Source organism: Herpailurus yagouaroundi, unplaced genomic scaffold, assembly GCF_014898765.1.
Source record: "Herpailurus yagouaroundi ecotype Mexico unplaced genomic scaffold, PumYag 188, whole genome shotgun sequence".
NCBI lineage: Eukaryota > Metazoa > Chordata > Mammalia > Carnivora > Felidae > Herpailurus > Herpailurus yagouaroundi.
In genome coordinates this window covers 6,600,779-6,623,644 of record NW_024412419.1, presented here as the reverse complement: position 1 = coordinate 6,623,644, position 22,866 = coordinate 6,600,779, and the positions used below count along the sequence as shown (strand labels likewise).

Below are 22,866 nucleotides of genomic sequence, written 5' to 3'. Positions count from 1 at the left end.
GGCACGGCGCGCGGGCGAGCGGCGCGGGCGGCCGGAGCGCGGCAGGCGGAGCGCCAGGCCGGCCATGGCCACCACCAGCACCACGGGCTCCACCCTGCTGCAGCCCCTCAGCAACGCCGTGCAGCTGCCCATCGACCAGGTACCCGAGGAGGCCCTGCTGGCGTCGCGCCCTCGCCGCCCCCTCCCCGGCGGTGTGCCATCCGCGCGGGAGCCGGGACCCCGGGCACGGGCTGCGGCGGGGGCCGCCCCTTGAGGGGAGGGGGCGACCCGCCTGTTATTGTCCGCACGCCATCTCGCGCCAGCCGCCCCTCCCCGGCGTGCCCACCCAGCCCCCATCCCGGCCGTGCCCGTGCAGCCCCGGGGGGGGGGGGCTCCGGGCACCGACGTGCGCGCGTGCATGCTTGGCCCTGCTGCCCGCCACAGCAGCGCCCCGAGCCGGGTCGTGTGTGCGCCGGGCACTCGGCGATCCGGAGTCCCGAAGCCACTTGCAGTGCGTGTGGGCACGGGTGTAGACGGTGTAGAAAGGCTGTGCTTTGGTGTCTGTGCCCTGCGCGCGTGGCACCGAATGCCCCACGGGGAAGCAGGATGGATGGACCTCAGCGGAGAGTGCACTAGACCCGCGAGCGTGGCGTGGGGGTGGCCAGCTTAGGGCTCCGCGACCTGCACCTTGGGACAGTTTGCATTGAAGTGTGGCTTATTGAACAGAGAGGCAACAGTTTGCGGGGAAGGCAGAGGTTATGAAGAAAAGTCAAAGTCAGATCATAATCCCAGGATTTCTAGCTGAGAAAGTTGCAACCTTGTGGTTGGAAGAAGCCACCCTACCCCTCTCTCCCACATCCCTCCAAAACAAAAAACAAAACAAACAAAAAAACCCCCATATGACACTGTTTGGGGAAGGGAGGTATTTAAAGGAGGCCAGTTGAGCTTGTGTGAAAGGCCTAAGGGTTTTTGAGAAATAAACAGTAGTGTGATGGGAAAAGCAGCGCCATTTTTATTCCGAAAAAGTTTGGAAGTATTTTCTCAGACTGACATTTAGGATAGTGACATTTAGGGTCATTGTTGGGGAAGTGGGGCGGAGGGGGGGAGGGGAGGGCGGAGAGAGATAATTGCTGTAGCCCCAGGCTAGATCAACTGAAAATCTGGCTTACAGTTATTTCAGGTGTACTGTGATCTGGAAGTGTTTGGGCTTTACAAGGATCCTGGTTCACTGCCGTTTTCTTGAGAGTGCTGCTGTCCTTGATGTCATCAGGGATTTCATTTATAAGACAGGATTCCTCTGTATCCAGACTGGGTTTCATAGCAGCCAGATGGGAAACCACTCCTGTGCCTGATACTAGGACATGAACTTACTTTGTGCTTTACTGTTTTCTCTTTTTTTTTAAATTTGAGGACTGGTGTGTGTACGACTATATAAAAAAATTCTACCTGTGTTCACATCTGAATCTCTTAACTTCTATTTCAGTTATAATTTTTGGTTCCTGGTAAAATGCCTATCCCCCACAAATCTTGAGCAACAGTTGTAGGTCATGCTAATAAAGTGCCAGCGGTGAAATTAATCATGTACTATAAGAAAGTAGTTTCCTCTGTTTATTAATAAACTTATCAGAACTTAGGGTTTGGGGTTTTTTTTTTTAATCTTCTCAGCCCTGTGGAGGATTCTCACTTTTCCAAACTGAACTACACTGTGTGACCTTTTAGTGTTTTTACACCCGTGACTTAAGTAGGTTGCTGCCAGGGTATTGGCAAATGCAGGGTGGGTATCTGCTTAAGATTTTTTTTTTTTTTGATGATGAGGAGCAAGGGAGATAGGCCTCGAACTTTTTTTATTTTATTTTAGTCGATTTATAGTATTATATTAGTTTCAGGTATACAGCACAGTAATCGGACAATTCTGTACATTACACAGTGCTCACCAGATAAGTGTAGTTACCATCTGTCACCATGTAACCTTTCGTTAATTTTAGGGAACAGGTGTATTCTTTCTTTCTCTGCTTACCATGATGAAATATATTTTTTTCCTGTGCTAATGCCTTTTATTTTTAAAAAATGTTTATTTATTTATTTATTAGAGAGCCTTTGTGCACTCATGCGAGCGGGGGAGGGGCAGAGAGAGAGGGAGAGAGAATTTCAAGCAGCCTCAAGCAGCTGTCAGCACGGAGCCTGCGGGGCATGATCCCACTAACTGTGAGACCTGAGCTAAAATCCATAGTTGGAAGCTTAACCAGCTGAGCCAGTCAGGCACCCCTATGCTAGTGTCTTTTTTTTTGTTTTAAGTTTGTTTATTTTTGAGAGAGAGAGAGAGAGAGAGAGGGAGTCAGAGCACACGAGCAGGGGAGGGACGGAGAGAGAGGGAGAGAGAATCCCAAGCAGGCTACACACTGCCAGCATGGACCCCGATGTGGGGCTCCAACCCACAAAGTGTGAGATCGTGACCTCAGTTGAAGTCAAGAGCCGGACACTCAACCAACTGAGCCACCCAGGCACCCCTCTTTTAGTTTATGTAATGCTTAACAACTTTTTAAAGTGATTTGATATTAATGAAATCATTTAAACATCTCAGCAATCCAGAGCAAGTTCTTTTCGGTACTGAAATAAGCAGGAAACTCAAGGGAAGGTGACAGGACTTGAGATTTTGGCTTTCCTTCTTTATTATCTGTAGGTCTTGATTTGTTATCTTGGACAACCTTCCTTCTCTTGGGACTGCTCTGAATTTTTGCAGCCATTTGTATTTTGAATTGTTTCCTCTTTTCTAAGCACATCTTAAGATTGGATTACTAACCATACATGTCTTAACTTTTTATGGTGATGATTGAACTATTTCTTTGAAGCAGTGAAGAATTAACTTTTGCTGATAAAACTCTTGGAATAACTACAAACTCTTACTGTAAATTGGATGAATAAAGAGTCATTTAATCATTATTTTGAAATACAAATTAATTTTTGTAACATGTAAATCCTTGAGTTCAAGTTGAGAGGAAGCCTAAGAATTACTTGTAATCAAATAGTGTGATTCAACAGGAAAAAGACAAATCAGGAAATGAAAAGTGTAAAAATATAACTTGTTAGTTTGTTAATTTGGTATGTGCTAATTAAAAATGTTTTGAAAATTTAGGAAATTATAAAAGCAGTTGTTTTTTTAAAATGTTTATTTATTTTTGAAAGAGAGAGAGAGACAGGGAGAGACAGAGTGTGAGCAGGGGAGGGGCAGAGAGCAAGAGGGAGACACAGAATCCAAAGCAGGCTCCAGGTTCTGAGCTGTCAGCACAGAGCCGGACATGGGGCTTGAACCCACGAACTGTGAGATCATGACCTGAGCTGAAGTCAGGCGCTTAACTGACTGAGCCACTCAGGCGCCCCTAAAAGCAGTTGTTTAATGTCAGGAAAAACAGAACCGTAGGACCAGAGAACTAGTTCATCTCTTGTACTAGAGTAAGTGTAGAATTTTTGAAACAATAGAAAATATTGGCCTGTATGGAATATACAAATGTGCATTGCAGGGTAAGTTAAGAGAGAAAAGAGAAATATTTTGTAGTAAGACCAGGCAAGGAAAAGGAACAGATCTTTTCTTAGACTCCTGGGCTGTTTAATCTTTCCTGAGAATTGCAGAGTGACCTTGAGGTAACCATAGTATTTGTTTAGTGTGCCTTAAATTAAAAAAAAATTTTTTTAATGCTTATTTATTTTCGAGAGAGAGAGAAAGAGAGAGAGTGCAAGTAGGGGAGGAGCAGAGAGGGAGACACAGACTCTGAAGCAGGCTCCAGGCTCTGAGCTGTCAGCACAGAGCCCGACTTGGGGCTCGAACTCACGAACTCTGAGATCATGACCCAAGCTGAAGCCAGATGCCCAACCGCCTGAACCACCCAGGCACCCCAAGTGTGCCTTAAATTTAAATGAAAATACTAACTCCGCTATGAAGTGAGGGTAAATGATGCTGTAAGCCTGTGGGGTTTCACCTTTCTAGGCCTTGCATTCCAGGTGACTTTATTGGGTGGTTATCATGAAGGGGATAGACGGAGCCGGGTTTTGAGGAGGATTTGGACGCAGGGAGAGCTATACCGAGACAAGGGCCAAAAGTGCTGTGGAGAAGGCACCAGATGTCGTTGAATATAATTATGTTCTGGATTAGTTGCTGGTGCGGTGAATTTTTAAGACCCCGAAGTGAGGAGTAACAAGCAAGAGAGAATAATTACATGTCCCAAATCAGCCTTTTAGAGAGAGAGAGAGAGAGAGAGAGAGTGTAAATCTCATCGTATGTATGTTCTATTCCATTTGATTTACCTCTCTGAGTTCCTAGACTGAGGCTGCTCTCTTGCTCTCTCTCCTCCCTCCCTTTACTCTCTTTTCTTTCCCTTTTACCATTTTCTGTCCTTATTTCCCATGATGCTGCAATACCGTGAAACTTGAGTAAATTTCCCTAGCGACGTGGTATCCAGGTTGGCCTTCCTGGCAGCCAGTTGGCCTCATCAAGACAGTCCTGTTTGGGGACAGGATTAGTGTTTCAGAGATGATGGACTAAACTGTTTGGGGGGGGGGGGAGGGGGAGAGGGCAAGAAGGAGGCTCAAGATATTTTGAAAGGTTTGGAAGGAGGGAGAAAAGGATGGGTGGGGAATGGCATATGACCTGTCTGTAGCTAATCCTGCGAAGTTAGGCAATAATTACAGTGGATAACACGTTACAGTTTACAGACCTCTTTTCACAGCGTTGTATTATTTAATTGTCCTTTCAGTACCCTGTGAAGTCAGGTGAGATTCAAGGGCTGATGTATTTTAGGTGTATGTATACATACAATGTATGTGATATGTGTATATATTTTATATATGTGTTATGTATATATAGATATGGTATTAAGCATTTGAGTGAAAGGTCAATTTTAATTTAAAGCCTTAACATCACTGTTGTAGATACAGATCGCCAGTAGATTTTTGGAGGAGAGAATGGAGATAAAGAGCTTCCCAAACACTGGAGGCTGGTGGTAGTGGTTGGAATAGGGGAAAACCGTGTGTGTGTGTGTGTGTGTGTGTGTGTGTGTGTGTGTGAGAGAGAGAGAGAGAGAGAGACAGAGAGAGACAGAGAGAGACAGAGAGAGAGAGACAGAGAGAGAGAGAAGTGTGGAAGCTTATAAAATCCTGTTTCCTTTGGGGTCGGTTGGTTTGGTGATTGACCTTTTCTGTATATTCTCGCCCTGTACGATGTAGGCAACCAATGAAATGAGGGAATGTGTTCAGGGAAAGAGTAGTTTAAAACATTGACTTACTTCGTCCTCCTAGGGTTCTGTGCTATGGTGAACCCCATTTTATAGATGAAGAAATCAGCAGAGTTTTCAGTGCTGAGCCTTTTTAAGAACATGATTTTTAAGGGGAAGAAGGTGAGTGGCAGTGAAACAAGCAAAGCAAGGATTAATTTTATTTTAAAGCCGCCATTTGAATGCTTTAGGTTTAGGACATAAATATTTAACTCATTTGTCTGTCCTGTCTACTTTTACACCCGTAATGAGCATCAGTCTTCATCACGAGAACCCAGAAAATCCTGAGACAATCTGCCGTGGAAGATTCCTTTTAATAAGGAAGGCATATGGGACTAGGAATCTTGAATCTGTATTTTAGGCCCTGTCAGTTAACTAATTTTAGATATGTCACTTTACATAAATGAGTTTCCTTCTGTGTAAAATGTGTGTTGTGCTTAGTTTTAAAATTCCATGATCCTGTGTTTGTTTCATTAACTGAGGAAGCTGCCCCAAATTCTTTTTGGCCAGAGTTGGAGGGAATATAAATAAAAACTCAAGGGAGGAGAAGGGACTAATACGTTTTGAAGAAGTTTTTAACAGTAAGACTCGAAGTTGCCTTTCTGTTTAATCTGAGGCAGCTAAGCAAAATGCCACACGCCCTGACAATTGCAGTTCACACTGGTTTCCCGGTTTTCTGTCCCTCGGTCTGTAGGAAGTCATAGTGTGGTGGAGAGCGGAACAGGCACGACTGGGTCTGCAGCCAGACTCTGCCAGCCCTGTGCTGCTTGGCAAATTACCGTCTTTTTCTTTAAGCCCCAGTCTCTTCAGCTGTAAAATGTAAAATAAATAATAACCTATTTGTAGATGTTGGTGAAGATGAAAACACGTAGTCTGGGTAAAGTGCCTGGCTCCCAGCACATGTTTGATACGCTTTTCCTCCACAAACTATGGAGTGCGTGTGAGTTAACATCTGTTCATATGTATTCCATTTTTAATCTTTAGGACTTCTTTTTCAGGAAGGGAAATAGGAGGTTCGGGTTCAGTCATATGCCCACACAGTGATTAAATTAGGATTAAAATCCAGTTTGGAGTTTGGAATCAGAAGTGGTTTTTCTGCTTCTTAATGCTTCAAGAGTTCTTTGTCCCCCTGCTTTAAAACTTCGTGTGTTCGGTACTACCTCGATAGGTACACATAACCCTAGTCTCTGTTTATTGTGGTCCTTCGGGGCTGACTTTCCAGGGAAATAATCAAAACAACTCACACACAGCCTTTGCCTGCACTCAGTGAACAGGAGGGATTCCCCAGTGCTAGAACTTGACAAGATTTCTTCAAAAGAAAACACACACAATTTTATTTCATTTTCAAATAAAATAAACACAGTCCTCAGAAGAGATCCCTTACAGATTTTATGAATGACACGGGCGAAGCCTGAAGTCATGCTTTGGTCAATGCATCGAGCGTGGAAAAGAGGGAGGGGTAGCTAATGTGTGAAAAGGTAGAACCGGGATTCAGGAGGGATGAACCGGTGCTAATGACGTGCCCCTTCTTCTTCCTCTGCTGCCAACATCCTGACCGTTCTTCCAATTCTGCGTCCAGTACATCGTGCGTGTCAGTCTGTTTCTGAATCCCATCTCACTGTGACTGATTCCTTACTCGAACCGCAAAAGCGTTTTGGGTTCGGTGCTGTTCTGGCACTTACTCTGCTTAGTGATCTGTGCATCAGTCAGGGTCTGCTGGGAGCCAGATTGAACTAGGTAACCGGGGAGACCTTTAAGAACTATTTTCTAAGATCAGTGCAGGTTTAGGGAAATCAGCAAGGAATGGGACAGTCCCCCAGTACCAGCTCCGCTAGGGCTAGAGAGGCCAGGGGGAGGAAGGAGAAAACCCCAAGGGGGGAGCCCTAGGGGCTGCGCCCTGCGGCGGTGAGCTTGAGGGAGGGGGTTGGGAGGGACGAATACCGCTACGTCCTTCTCATCCTCCCATCTCCTGCCGCCGTCTCCTCCACGGGGCAAGTTGATGCTTCGGGGGCACAGGTGGACCTGGACGGCATTTAAATATCCAGAACAATATGGTTACTAATAAGCCCTGTGCGGTATTACTCGTTTCTCTACAAGTAAAAACCTTTGGGCACACCCCATACTGCACATTGTCATTCTGTCTCTTCTCAGTCGCACGTTTTGAAAGAATAGTTGATGCTCGGTGCTCCCGTTTTCCCAATTCCTATTCGCTCTTAGAACCATTGCCATCAGGCTTCTGCCTCCAACACTAACAGCCACATCCAGCGGCAGACTTCGAGAAATGCCCGGTTATTTCCCTGCCTAACTCCTCACAGCGTCCACGCTTGCCTGTGCAGTGCTTTTGAAAGTGTGGCTCTGAGGCCGCTTGTATCAAAAGTCACTTGGGTTTGTTGTTAAAAATAGATATTTTCAGTGTGTCCCCAGACCTCCTGAATGAGGGCCAGGGAACCTGTGTTTGTGACCAGTCTCCTACCCTAACCACCATCAGAGTTAAAGAGCTTTTTAAGGCTCTCCATATTACTAAAGGGCTATAAAAATGTGACGTATTTTTTACTTTTTAAAGTTTATTTATTTATTTTGAAAGAGACAGAGACAGCACGAGTTGGGGAAGGGCTGAGAGAGAGGCAGAGAGATAATCCCAAGTAGGCTCTGTGCTGCCCGTGCAGAGTCTGACGTGGGCCTCGATCCCACGAACCTGTGAGCTCATGACCTGAGCCGAAACCAAGAGTCGGACGCTTAACCAACTGAGCCACCCAGGCACCCTATGATGTACTTTTTACATGTTTGTGTTTAATCCTTTAACATGTAAGCTCGAAATAGAATGCAGTGTAATGGTGCTGTTGGCAATATGATCACAAGATTTGGAGAAATAAAATTCGTAACGTACTCTAGAAGGTATGGCCCTGAAATGGAGCAAGTGTTTTGTTGACTGATGTACACGTGTCCTTTCAGTCCTGTCATTTATGCCCAGTGACTGTGTGTGTAACTTCTGGTGTAGACGGTGTGAGGAGTCTGAACGCGGGGCGGGGTCTTCCCTGAATGGGAGGCCTTCCTGTGAGAGGCGTTGCTCGCCCTGGTTCCTACCATCTGCTTACCTTTGCGAACCATTGGCCCCTGAAGGGTAGGCTTAGAATCTCTGTGTTGTGATGCCAGCTCCTTTTTTATTATTCAGAGCCCCCCACCCCCACCCCCAGACCGGAGCAGTATATTGCCAAAGGCCACGCATTTAGATTTGGAATTTAAATCCTTGTCTGCTGCTGCTACAAGTACTTTGTACTCAGTGACTAAGACTGCCCCGCTCCCTGCCTCCGTGCTTTCTCCTGTCTTCTAACTCCCTGCCTTTGATTAAGCTGTTTCCTCTGCCTGAAGTGGGCCCGCTCAACCTCTCTCCTAGGCTCTGGACTCCCACTCGCCCCTCCCTGTCTTCAGAGCAAAAGCCCATTCTTATCCAGATCTTTCTTTCTTAGGAAGGAGTTAATGGGCGCTTCGTGGGGTCTTTCCCCTTTCCACTGGCTGCTTCTCAAATGTGAGTATCCTTCCAACTCTAGAAAGCAGTGGTAGGAGAATCCACCTTTGGTTTCCGGGTGATCTGCCCCCCCCCTTGTTGATGAGGGCGTCCCAGGCAACTGCCTCATGCCCCCTCCTGCTTTAACTCGCTCTGATAGCACCTGCAGCACTTTTTAAAAAAAAATTATTTTATCTGCTTATTTTACAACTCTCCCTGCTGGGAGTTAGAATAGGGGCCTCGGGCGGCACAGTCGGTTAAGCATCCAACTTTGGCTCAGGTCATGATTTCGTGGTTTGTGGGTTCGAACCCCGCATTGGGCTCTGTGCTGACAGCTCCGAGCCTGGAGCCTGCTTCGGATTCTGTGTCTCCTTCTCTCTCTGCCCCTCCCCCGCTCACGCTCTTACTCTCTCTCAGAAATAAATAGACATAAAAAAAAAATTAACAACAAAAAAGGAATAGTGGCCTCCTCTTACTCCTGCTCTTGTCCTTCATGCTGAGGACCAGCATTGGCTTAGACACTGCTTGGAGGAAGCGGAACTGGTGTGGTGAAAAGCACAGATTGGCACCAACGATCGTCATTTATTAGCTGCTGTGGTTTTAGCATTCTCTGATCTTTTGTAAGCAGCAGTGTCCTGGTCTGTCAGATGGGGTGGGGTGGGGGGCCGCCCCAGGGGGTGTGGTTGGCCTTGAGAAAGGGCAGCTCGGGCTGGGTGTGAATGACTACCGAGGTCCTTTCCTAGGGCTTGTGGAGGATGCGGTGTTGTGCGGGGGTTCAGCCCATCCCTGAGGCTGGTCCGTCTGTCCGTCAGTGCATTTTCAGCCACGCTCTTTGCAAGTGTCTGAGTGCCCATCGTGCACCTGACCGTGCGCTAGACGTGCGGGATACAACGCAGAAAGCGGCTGCAGGCTAATGCTGTGGTTTTAGGACTGTTTCAGAACAGCCACGAGTAGGAGCAGCTGACCAGGCGGGGGTGGAGGGTCCTGGCTGAGGGGGTCACACAGGCCCGATGCTGAGTGAGCGGGCAGAGGGCCTGTGCAGTTGTGCCCCGGTTCTCAGGGCTCTTTGTCCTGCGGCGGCTTCACTTTTTCACTCTGTCCTTGTCACTCACACCCTCCCCAGCTACAGGGCAGATCATGGGACCTGGAGATCAGCGGTGACCTCAGTGGATGAGGTGCTTTCTTGTGTTTGCAGCCCAGCTGGGTAAGCTCCCCATATTGGGTTCAGGTCCCCCTGGGATTTGGTCTCCTGCCGGTCCGTGGTGCCTCTTAGCAGGTGCATAGCCTTGAACGTCATGGGCCTGTGTTGTGAGGCTGACCAAAGACTGCACAGCATTTCAGAAGGAAGCTAGGAGGTCAGAAGGAAGCGACATCAACCCTTTGGGCCAACTTTTATTTTCTTCTAGATGGTGACTTAAACGGAGACTAGCAAAGCACCCAAGAATTTTGGAGGACTGTGATGATTATTCAAAGGGAAATGAAGATAACCAGGAGAGGTCCCAGTACTCTCAGCTAAATGATTACAGTGTCTGGTGATGAGGGGTGATTAGGGGTGATTGAAAAGAGAAGCTTTATCAGCACTGTTATCAAGAGATTCAGAAAAACGAAGCCTTCCAAGTGCATAATTGTCTTTATTCACAAAGAACAAAGGGCCGCAGCTTGTGGTGCCACGCCCTCTCCCCTTTCATTTGGGCCCTCCAGAAGGCTCCTTTGGGATATTCCCCCACCTCCCCCAAGCCAATCCCAGGAAGCCTGGCTTTCTGCCAGCAGCAGGTGTCATCACTGGCTCCTTTCTGGGCAGCCAGTGTCCTTGTGGAGAGAGGAGGCCAAGGGGAGCCCCCCCCCCCCCCACCCAGCTGCCAACCAGGGAGACCTCACTCTTCTGTGAAGGCCCAGGCCTCTGACCAGCTTGCCTTGCTCCTGTCTAGGCAGTGGACAAAAATGTAACATACTTTCTGTGCTAATCCATAATCCCTTAGAAGCTTTCTTAGTTTTTAGAGGGTTTCTGTGCCAAACTAGGTGTTTATGGAAGGTCAGGCTTACAGATAATATCTAATTTTGGACATATTTAAGTTACTCAGCTACATGCATAGTAAAATAAAATAAAGAGCTCCCTGCTTATACAAACAAAAACCTCTGAATCCTTTTCTTTTTTGACACTAAATTTTAGGTAGATCTGTGCACATGAAAGACATTTAGGTGATACTTGTTAAAAGTGAATGGAAAGAGGCTTTGCCTTTTTGCAAAACCACTAGTTTCAAAACCACTCGTCTTGTGGGTGCTCAATAAATAGTGACTGAATTGAATGCATCTAATTTAACAGTATTAAACTTCAAAGATAAGTGTAAAGACCTTCAGTGAAGTTCTAGAAATTGATTGTATAAAAGGAGAATTGCCTGAGAGCTGCATTCAGGTTTACGAGTAAACCCCTGGGAGTTTTTGTTTATTGGAAGGTGCCGTTCAACTGACCAGGTCACCGTATAGCTGATCAGGTCATGGGTTAGGTGAAATAGCAATGCCAGCGTATTTCCAAATTCAGATGTCTAGAGGGCACGAGGCAAGGAAGGTAAATAAATGTAAATGTAGACTCAGCCATCTTCTGAGGCATGGACAGCCTGGCCATCTGGAAAGCCTATGCCCAGTCTAAAAGGAAAGCCCTCACTCACTTTTGCTGATGGTTACCAAAGCTGATTTTTCTTTTTCTTTTAATTTTTAAAAAATACGTATTTGTTTTTTGAGAGAGAGAGAGAGAGTTTGAGCAGGGGAGGGGCAGAGAGAGAGGGAGACACAGAATCCAAAGCAGGCTCCAGGCTCTGAGCTGTCAGCACAGAGCCCCATGTGGGGCTTGAACCCATGAACCGTGAGATCATGACCTGAGCCAAAGTTGGATGCTTAACCGACTGAGCCACCCAGGCGCCCTCCCAAAGCTGATTTTTCAAGGGCAGCGGGAATGCTGGATTGTTTGTGAAAATATGATTGTTTTAATTTTGGCTAAAATTTTCTGAAGTTTTCTTTTTTTTTGAGCTCGAGCAACACATGTAGGACAGATTTAGCTTATTGGCCGTTAAGAAGTAGGTAGCAGTTTCTATTATAGTTGATGGTGGTCAGTCCACTCTGAAGTATATTGCCCTGGCATAGTGTAATAACTATACCAGACCAGATAATAACTGTAGCAGGCAGTCAGCGGTAGAGAAGGCTTGCAAAGCCTGCCGTGCAGTAGTTGGAGATGTAATTCTTATATTCATCGCTTGGTGACTTCATCCTTAAATCTGCCGACAGAATTTCAAATTAAATTTCACCTGACTAGTTCCCTTCCTTTGGAGTGGGTCACATCTTTGGAAATAATCTTGAAAGTTAATATCCCTTTTTGGTGGGAACGTTGGAATCTCACATTACCATCGTTTCATTCCTTTTTGCAGATCCAGCATTACAATTATTAGTTGATCTAAGTTGTCAAGGCTGTTTTATGGGGTGCGACATTTTTAAAAAAAGATCTAGCTAGTAGAGAATAAAGTAATACTTGGAAAGGGCTTGATTGCTTTATAAGCCCCTATCAGGTTTTTAGTTTTTTTTTTAGAGTGTACGTTGAATTTTGGCCAGAGTATTCTGTCTTGCGATAACTGTTTAGGCTTTGGAGTTGAAGCTTACTCTACAGTATGCTTCACTGTGAGTGTTAGCGTGCCGTTTCTAATACCAGGACCAGCACAGCTGCTCATGTTAGCTACTTACCAAGAATAGAAATGACGAAGACTTTTGGTGTCTGAGTAGAGCCGAGCTGATGAAGGTGGAGGGCAGGGTGAAGCTACCCTTACTAGTGCTTTGTGTCTTCGGAGGTGGTTCAGGGGTTCTTAGTCCAAGATGATGCTCCCACCTGAGCTGGCTTCTGTACCTTCCCTGTAGTGTCAGCCTAGTGTGTCTTTTCCTTTTGCTCTTGTAGAGTATTTTTAAAGTCACATAGTAAAGTTTTAGTATGTTTGGCATCGTGACGGTGAGCCTCAGCCTTCTGCTAGATTTGAATGGAAATTCTAATAAACTGGTTAAAATTGAAGAAAATTGTGGATATCGTCAAGCTGCGTATTTGTTACAATTTCCGATATGGATTGGAAGGATTCCATTCTAAAGAGGTTTCTTTTGTAAGTATAGGAAATAGAAATTAATGGAGAAATACGCTGCCCCAAGAAGGTGTTTGGCACAGACTCAGAGTTTACCACATAGGACTATGAAGTAATTTATCAAGTAACTTTGGTAGCCAACACTTGAGTCGATTTAAAAAAAAAAAAAAAGTCCCCAGAATATTAAAGACAAGAGGATGTTGGGACCGTTTCAGCAGACAAAATAAATTGGAATAGTGCCCAAGGCTGGTCTTGGATTATTTTCCTTTCTGTATTGATTTGATTGAAAGCAAGGACCTCTGGAAAATAATGAAACTATTAAACTTCATTTCCCTCTTTTGTCCCTAATTCTAGATTTGGTAAATGTATGATATTGAGGTTTTAGCTCTTGTAAATTGAAGAAAGGCCCTATAGGTCAGTGTGCCTTGGCCAGGTTGGTGACATGGGTTAGCAAGTGAATTAACCGTCCCTGTTGGACAGCAGAGTGCAGCAGGGTCAGGCGCAGCCAAGGAAAGTCACATGTGTTGCCTATTACTGTAAGTCCTATCCCGGGCAGGTGGACCGTGACCAAAATCCAGAGCTATCTCTGAAACTGGGAATGAAGTCAACTAAGTAGTCGGCTTGTAGAAGACAAACCTTTGACAAATTGGCATCGTTCTGAGAATGATTGTGGAAATTTGGAGATAGTTGCAGGATTGTAGTCTGCAGTGAATGTTCGTACTTTCAGAACATTTTCTTTTTAATAAATCATTGTTTAAGTTTATTTTACTTTGACGGGGAGACAGGAGCGCAGGGGAGAGAGAGAGAGAATCCCAAGCGGGCTCCGCACTGAGAGTCTGACGCGGGGCTCAGGCTCCCAGATCGCGAGACCACGAGCCGAGCCGAAATCAGGAGTTGGGTGCCCAGCCGACTGAGCTACCCAGGAACCCCTAGAACATTTTTGTAAAAGTTGGGTTTTATGAAAGCTGGGTTATGGTATCACTTGAGATGTTAGGAATCACCGTTTTGGTAGGACAGGTAGTACAGAGGTAGGTACACATCACGGTGCCCTGAATAGGCGGTATGTATGGGCCGGGGGCTTATCGGGTCCTGGATGGGAAGATGGCACAGAAGGGTCCTGGCTCCTGAGCTTCTCGTGTAGCAGCGAGAGAAAGACGGATGAATATTTACAGCACGCAAGTGAGTGTCGGAGGAGAGATGTTGGAATTCGCTCGGAAAAGGCTGCTCCAACAGAGAATCCCAACAATAAGTCGATGACTTAAAGATAGTGGTTTGTTTTCCTCGGGAAGCAGTTTCGATGCAGCTGGTCCGGACTGGGGGAGACCTGTGCACCACCTGGTCGTACAAAGACCTGTGTTCCTTTCAACACCTTGTTCTGCTCCTGGCGCCGCATCGTCAGCCGGGTTGAGGCTAGTTCGCCCGGGACGGTGGTCCATCAGCTTGAGGTCACCTGGGAATCCCCTTCTGTGCTTGTTGAAGAAAGGCCCAGACTGCTGGGCCCTGTGGGCAGGGTTTCTCATCCAGGAGGTCTGGCTTGGGGCCTGATAGTTTGCACGCGTAGTGGGTTCACAGGTGATGTTCCTGCCGCGGCCCTGGCGACCACACTGTGAGAACTTGGAAGGTTCCAGTCCTCCAGTCTTTCCAGCAGAAAAGGAGAAAGAACCCCTGCGGTGGCAGTTGTTGGCCCCGAGTGGCACATACATATCACCGTGACTCACATTCCTTCTGCCGGAGCTTCGTCACGTGGCCACAGGTCACACAGCAAGGAGCTGGTTGGGGGTGCGGATGGGGGCTGGTAAGTAGCGCCTCCGTGGGCAGCCCTGTCCAGCTACGGTTCTCTTACTGCCGGAGAACAGGACAGGCTCCGTCACAGTCTGGAATCATCCAGGGAAAAACAGCCGTAACTTGGGGTTGGATTGGTCATGCAAGGTAACGTTTGAGACAGAATCTTGAAGGATGAATTTTCCTGGCATCCCAGGGAGGCTGTGCAGCCTGCGGTCGAGGAAACTTCGCAAAGGGAAGCAGGGCCGACCGAGTCCTTCAGTAAATGCTGGCCGGGCTTTGGTGCGAGGCCTCGGATGGCAGAGATTAGAGTAGACGGGCAAGGTCTGATGGCGTAGCTATTTAAAAAGCAAACATGCTTCGTGCATCCAGATTCCAGTGGTTAAGATCATAGGTGCAGCAGTCAGCCTGGAGTCAAGCTGCGGTTCCGCCGTGAAGCGTCACAGGCCACGTGAGTCGCTTGAGCCTCGCTCTCCCTGTACCACAGAGCAGGCACCCCATGAACGGTCGCCTCTGTTGTGCCTTTGGTGAGCGCTGCTCGTGTGAAATCGGATCTTCGCCGGGAAGTCTCTGGTGAGCGGCCCTCTGGCTTCTACTCTTCTAAAGCTTCTGGATGGAGAGTTTGCTCCCTTTATTTGGGCAGTGAGTTCCATTTCTGGATAAGTGTACTTGTGAGAGAGTTTGTCATCCTGGGGCCCACCAACTTTCTGAAATAATCCAGAAATGCTCTGAAGAAGCCCCTTTCTTCATGGTCACCTTTTAGGTCGTTGGGGACATTCCATTCATTCTTTACATGGTTGGCTTGTGAACAACTACGCTTCAGTAAGTTAGGTATCAGTACCCCTAAATCTTCTGTGGAATTCATGGGTTTATGTGTGAACACTTCTAGCTCTCCTGGGATGGATGCCACACATCTGGAAGTTCCACATTTTCCAGTGGTGCCCTTTTTAGGGTATACTTGTTTGAAGATTTACTGCTTTTTGCCTCTATTATTTACTAATACATACTAAAAAAAGAAAAAAAATTACTGATTGGGGCCCCCGGGTGGCTCAGTCGGTTAAGCATCCGACTTTGGCTGTGGTCATGATCTCGCGGTTTGTGAGTTCGAGTCCCATGTCTGGCTCTTTGCTGATAGCTCGGAGCCTGGATCCTGCTTCGGATTCTCTGTCTCCCTCTCTCTCTGCCCCTCCACTGCTCACGCACTGTCTTGGCTCTCTCTCAAAAATAAATAAAATATTTTTTAAAATTAAGAAAAATTACTGATTGAGTAATGGAGCATGTTCGCATAAGTGATACTTTTGAGACAATGATAGAAACCACTGGGCATGCCCCGAATGTCACTTGTTTAGACTCAGCAGACTCATTGTACACAGCTGGCCAACTGTGTATTCAGGTGTGAAAAAAAGAGTGTACCTGAAGAACATGGATGAAATGCTGGAGATGTGTCATCTAAGATTGTGTTTAAATGGGGGTCAGTCAGATCACGTTTTTGGTCAAATGTCTAACGGCTGAATGGTTAAAATCAACATTGGGTCAAAGCTGAATATTATCCAGGCAAATCTCAAGAATTTGTCTTCAATTCCTGAAAATGATTGACAGTGTCTTCTAATTATTTCTGCAAACACTTGTTTCCGTCTGTGGATTCAAAACAATAGGAATTCTTTTCCTAAACATTCTTATGAAGACTGTTGACTTCAGGTTTAATTAGTGAGAACAAAACATGTTTTGGATACCCCAGTTCTTTTTCACGCCTCCCTTTTTTTCATAGTCCTGATATACTTTTATTGTGTATGTATGATTCATTGTGGTTATTACTATGTGTGAGTTTCGAGTTTTTTCTGCTTGTGAAATTGAGATGGCAAAGCTGATTATTCTGGTTTTAACTCATCCTCACAAGATGTGTAGAATTCCCAAATAGAGCATTTTCATTAAAAAAAAAAAAAAAGGTCATTTTTCATGACTTAAATGGAACCAGATAGCTAATAGTTTTCATACTCATTCATTACAACAGCACTTTACTCTTGTGATAAGAAACCTGTACTTCTATTTTACGTGATAGAATAGTAATATATAAATCCTATAGGGTGAATTTCTCCGAGGTTAATGCACAATGCTTGTCTATATATTGGAAGGTTAATAGTCGTGAAGAATAAACGTGAACGACATACTCTCTTTGTATAATTGGTGCAACTTTGCTCGTCGGAAATAATGATGGGTTAGGCTCTCTCGAGACGAAATTGAGGTAAATGGGAAGTTCAAGGTTGCGAGAAATGACCAGGAAATAGGCATCAGGCCTTTTGACCTTTAACAGGCCAAGACCCAAACCAAAGCAGAACAGTGGCTTTGGGCTGGATGACAGGGCAGAACCACACTTCAGTTCATCTGTAACTTGAAAAGTGGGTGAAATAAGGCATCTCAAATTTCTTTTGCTCTTTGGGAGCTGCTGCTTCTTATATTACCTGTAAATATGTTTGACATTTGCTCATTTTTTATTTCATTTGTATTTTTACCGATGACGTATTATGTTCTCTAACAGGGAACTGAATTTAGTTTGTGTATTGTCTATCTGATTTAAAACGTAACACGTAATTTGCTGTGTAAAATTTATAGAATACAGAGTATAAAGATGAAAATTAAAATATCACCCCTTATTTTTCAACTCAGACTACTTTTGCTAACTCATGTATGTGTTGTGTGTGTACACATATATGTATGTATTTAAATAAAGTTGGGTGCATTCTGGGCTGTTAAATTTTTGTAACCTTTTATGTTTACTTATCATTTTGAGAGTCATTTCCAATTTTATTAAATTGCTTTCCAAAACCTATATAATGTTCCAACATTTGGAACCATACCACTTGTGGCTTGGATGGTTTGGGTGAGGGGCGCTGGAGGCTGGATATCTTCCTGCCTTGTGCTCACCTGTCATTCTGAGCCACCTCTAATGAGGTGTCATGGTTAATTGAGCAGACACTTGCAGTTTTCCTTCGTCCTTCTTTTAGTGAGTCCTGCCTCATGTTTCTGAGAATAGTAGGGACCACTCTTCCTTGATTCTCTCTACCCGTACATGAAGGACAAACGAAAAATTGTCATATTACCATAGGAAATGTAAAGGAGGATAACATTTGAAGATAGACATTTAGTGCAAGTCATAGGTCCTATCCCTGCTCAGAGCCCCACGGGGACTTCTCTTCTGCCTGAGACTAGCATCCCAACTCCTGCCATGATTGGGCCCCACCAGCCTCTCTAGCCCCATTTCCTATGATTTTTTTTTTCTCCTATTTCATCTACACTGGCCTTCTCATAGTTCTTTGACTATTTGAGGCATGTTCCCGCCTCAGGGCCTTTGCACCTCATATTCGTGCTTGAGATGTCTGTATGGCTTACTCTCTACTTAAAGTAGCTTTCTGCTCAAGGCCTTCTAAAGGAGGCCTTCTCCGATCTCCCCATCTGAAAATAAAACCTCCTGACATTTTCTTCTGTCGCACTTTTAAAAATATATTTGATACATTTTGACATTATATATTCATTTCTTTATTGTCTGTTTTTCTCACTATGTAATATCCATGAGAGCAGACATTTTGTTTTGTTTTGTTTTTTCACTAGTGCCTGGGACAGGGCCTGGCACATACGTAGCAGGTGCTCAGTAAATATTTGTCTGTTGTAATAATGAACTATGAACCTGATAATTATATGTATTTTTTAGATTTTGTTTCCTAAAGCTAACTGAATATAATTTATCAGCAGCAAACGATAGAACAGATGACCTTTCTTAGCCTTAACTTCTACTTCCTTTTTGTCATTCTCCCTTAAGAGTAATGCATCACCAGTTCAGAAATGAATTTTTTTTTTCTTGCTAAGAGGCAGTGGTGTAAAATGGGGACAGTGCTGCTTTTTAGGTGGGAAACTTGCCACTAGTCCTTTAACCTCTAGGTGGGACAAGTCTTGGTTCCCTTGTATGTCAAAAAGATAATGGTAGTGTTGGAGTTTGAGGATTTAGTTACTAATAACCCCTCCTGCCAAATTTAGACCTGGCCAAGAGACAGACAGAGAGAGAGAGAGAGAGGGAGAGAGAGAGAGAGATACAAGAGTCAGACCAAAGTGGGCTGGATTGTCAGCCCTTCTGTGGAAGCTGGATTGGAGGCCTTGACTTAGACATGCCACCATGTGGAGTTCCCAGAGCCCTGCTGCTTGGGGGTCGACTCAACTCCCCCAACGCAGGCAGAGCCAGGAGCCTACAGGTTTCCCCCAGAAGAAACACTGCGCCCCAGTAAACTTCCCACAGCAGGTTGTAGGCTGGCTTTCAGCCCAGAAGGTTGAGTGAAATTGCTCCTCCCCCAATGGGAAGGAGTAGGGGGAGTGGGGCCAGAGCATTACTAGGAGAAACAGGGCACCCAGGGAACTGAGGGTCCCCCTAACAAGTAGGATGTATTGTGGTGAAGACTTTTTTTTTAATGTTTTTATTTATTTTTGAGAGAGAGAGAGAGAGACAGAGAGAGACAGAGGGCAAGCGGAGGGAGGGGCAGAGAGAGAGGGAGACACAGAATCTGAAGCAGGCTCCAGGCTCTGAGCTGTCAGCACAGAGCCCGACGCGGGGCTTGAACTCACAAGCTGTGAGATCATGACCTGAGCCCAAGTTGGATGCTTAACCAACAGCCACCCAGGCGATCCTATGGTGAGGACTTTTGTCCGATCTTTTCTCTGTGTAGAGTTTGGAACATAGTAAGTGCTGAGTAACTTTTAGCCATTATTATTGTTCCAGCACCTGTGTATATCATGACTCATGGCAGTTATCATACTGGACTGTAATCTTTTCTTTTCTTTTCTTTTCTTTTTTTCTGTTTATTTACTAGACTAGATTGTAAGCTCCTGGTGGAAGAACTGTTCATTACCTCTTGAATCTCCAGTGCTGGACGAGTTCGTGTTGGTTTGTATCAGTCAGTGACTAGATACTGATTTGAGAACAGTGGCATAGTGAAAACCCATGGGTTTTGGAGTCAGAAAAAAAGGAATCTGCTTTAAATTCTTTTTAAACCAAGGAGGAGAGAGGAAAAAGAAAACACCAAGAAAGGAAAGTGGAGATAGATAGATAGATATATGTTTTAACAATAGTAGTTAAAACAGTTTCCAGCTCACCAAAGAACCTTGCTAAGTGAAATAACACAGACCCTGAATTTTTCATCTTACCTAGGCTTTACAGTGTTTCTTTTCTTCTCACCAATAGGTAGTGGTAAAGAAGTTAAGTTCCTGCAGAGTGATGGATAAATATTAATATTAGAATATGATTTCTAATTAAAAAGTAAAGACAAAGTAGGAGAAATTAACACTGAAAAAATACAGTGAAGTCTTTTTGGATATATGTCATTCACGTGAACAGTCAGTAAATACTGTGTGGAAAAATGTATATATGGTGATAAAATTTAAGAAGACAGTAAGTTCTGGTCAGTGGCAGGAATCATTAATAGATAGTCGTCAATCTCATCTGTCTTCCCTGCCTTGAATCTCTAAACTCGCTGTTGTCCTCAGCGTTGCTTCTATTTTAACAGTTTCTGCACCCTGTCAACCTTGTCACGTATTGTTCTGATGTTCTGATGATATGTGCGTGGTGACAAGGCAAAAGTTGTAATGATGTTGGCACTCCCTTCCAGTGTGGAGAATATTACTTATTATAACTCGGGCAGAGGCAATCCTCGTTCACCCTGGAGCTTCCCTTCCGGTCTTTTCCAGTCGTGATGTCACTTGCACACTAAAATGTCATCTGGCAGACAGTCAAGACGGAGCCTCAAAATCAGGTGTGGCCTTGAGATCCTGATGGCCGTGGGAAAGGGATACCAGCCCAGAGATCCTCCTGCTTTACTGGGTGAGGGGGGGGGGGGCCTGGGTCACAAGGCCTATAATACTGGCAGTTTAAATCTCATAGTCCAGAATTAGCATTTGTATGTCGGAAAATGTTGATGGTTTTTCATCATTCTTTCCCCAAACTGTTGTAAATTAGCCATATGCAAATTTGGGGGCGGGGAGTGGACTGAGGGTGATCTTTCCTTTTGGCCCCAGTTTCAAATCTGGCTCCCCTCCTCTTGGACTTTGGCACATTACTTGCGTTTTCTGAGCGTCCGTTTCCTCATTTTTAAAATGTGGTTATTCATAACTGTTTTCCAGGTTACTGAGGTTATTATTCCCGTAACAGAGGCTACGAGACGCCTCAGTACATTGTAGCTGCCCAACAAACGGCAGTTACCACTGATCGTCCTTTCAGAATGTGAGCAAATTGTGTGAAATGGCTTCTTCCCTTTAGGGAGCGTGCGTTCTGTGTTGAGATAGGCTCGTTCTTCTCAGGTCTCCCCCTCGCTCCTCCCAACAGCACCACAAAGCTCACTTGTGTCGGGGTGTGTTGGTGCAGCTGTCCACCGTCCATATGCCTCCGGGCCCTCCCAGCTGGTGCGCAGTGGGGCTGGAGAACTCAGATCCAAGGACGGTTGTACTGAGTGGTTCTCCCTTCCGTGTGCACGTGGACACATAAGTGCTTTTGACAGGTGGTTACTTCTAAAATGAGCGTAAACATATGATGGAAATGGTTTTTGTGTGGATGTACCAGCTAGAAAGCAATAAAATCTCACTTTTTTTTAGAATTATGTATGTTTTGTAAATTGCTTCTTCTAGGACACAGGATGGAACCATTAAAAACTGGAAATTTTCATTGGCAGCTAAACAGAAAATGACTTTGCGGGTTGGGGAGCGTAAGATTTTAATGGTCATTATTTCACTTTTGGGAGAAAAAAAACTTTCAAAGACTTAGTTTTAGGCAGGGGAAGTCAATTTAAAGTTAAAAATTAAAAGCCTTTTTTTCTTAGTAGCTTTCTGTCCTTTACATTGGTGATTTAAGAAAATTTTTGTATAATTTTTTTATTATTAAAATTAAGAATACTTGCCCATTGTGGAAATTTGGAAAGAGTGTTGCTGACTTAAATTTTGAATTCCAAATCCTTAGGAATAACATCTACACTTTGAGAATTTATTTTACTTTCCTTGGATAATTGTCTTCCGGAGCCTTCCACTTTCCACCTCCAATCTGGGTTGATGGCTCTATTGGCCTGATGCACAGTTGTCATTCTGCAGCTTTTCTGACCACATAGATGAGCCAGATTCATTATTTCTTTAATCCTGTGCCATCTTTCTTGGTTTAGACTTTTATTTTGCTGAAGCACATTTCCAACTGACTTCCTAAGAAAGAGTACATGGAAAGTCAGCTTTCTGAGTCTTTATATATTTAAAAATATCTTCATAGAACTTTAGGTTGAAAATAACTTTCCCTTATAACCCCTAAGGCATTGTGCTGTTATGTTGCAGCATACAGTATTGCCGATGAAAAGTCTGATGCTAGTCTGGTTCTCTTATCTGTGTAGTTGACCTGATTTTTTTTTCCCTTGGAGATTTGTAGGATTTTCTGTTTTTCTTCATGTTCTTAAATTTCACATTATCTCAGTGTGGATTGTTGGTAAGTTGTTCCAGTTTGAGGACTCATACTCTTTTTTTTTTTAAATTTTTTTTTTAATGTTTATTCCTTTTTGAAAGAGGGAGAGACAGACAGACCATGAGCAGGGCAGGGGCAGCGAGAGAGGGAGACACAGAATCCGAAGCAGGCTCCAGGCTCCGAGCTGTCAGCATAGAGCCTGACACAGGACTCGAGCTCACCCACTGCGAGATCGTGACTTGAGCCGAAGTCGATCGCCCAACCTGATGAGCCGCCCAGGTACCCCAAGGACTCATATTCTTTAACTCTGGGAAATCCTGTGGAATTGTTTTGAAGATAACAACTTCTTCTCCTCCTCCTCCTCCTCCTCCTCCTCCCTCTTCTCTCTATTTTTTCTTTCTTTCTGGAACTCTTACTGGTTAAATATTGACATCTTGGATGATTTAAGTCTAGATATTCTCTCTTGCTACCTGTGTCTTTTGGAGACTTCCTTTAATTTTATATTTCAGTCTGGGGTAATTTTTGTTTTCCAAAAATGGTCACAGCACTGTTTCCAGTATTGTCACTACCTATCAAGGATGGAGTTTAGTTCCTTTCCCCTTGAACCTGGACAGGTCTATTACTACTGCTCCAGCTAACAGAATATGTTAGAAGCGTCGCTTCCAATATATTCCACTGGAATATAGTTCACTTCCAGGATTAGTTCATTAAAAGGCTACAACTTCTTTCAGTATGTGTGGTTCTGTTTCTGTC

The 22,866-nt window shown here is 44.8% G+C and overlaps 1 protein-coding gene across 4 annotated transcripts in view; it reads left to right on the top strand.

Moving 5' to 3' along the window:
* The window catches only part of MBOAT2 (membrane bound glycerophospholipid O-acyltransferase 2), a 130,591-nt gene that overhangs the window by 853 nt on the left and 106,872 nt on the right, over window positions 1–22,866 (top strand). For 2 of the 4 annotated variants that reach the window (XM_040496018.1, XM_040496016.1), the window contains exon 1: window positions 13–139. The exons of 1 other annotated variant lie outside the window; for it this stretch is intronic. In XM_040496018.1, the coding sequence (XP_040351952.1) occupies window positions 65–139 (75 nt within the window). In that variant the 5' untranslated portion in view covers window positions 13–64. Of the gene's footprint in view, window positions 1–12; window positions 140–22,866 lie in introns of those variants that run through there. One more of the 4 variants, XM_040496017.1, reaches the window with a different exon arrangement.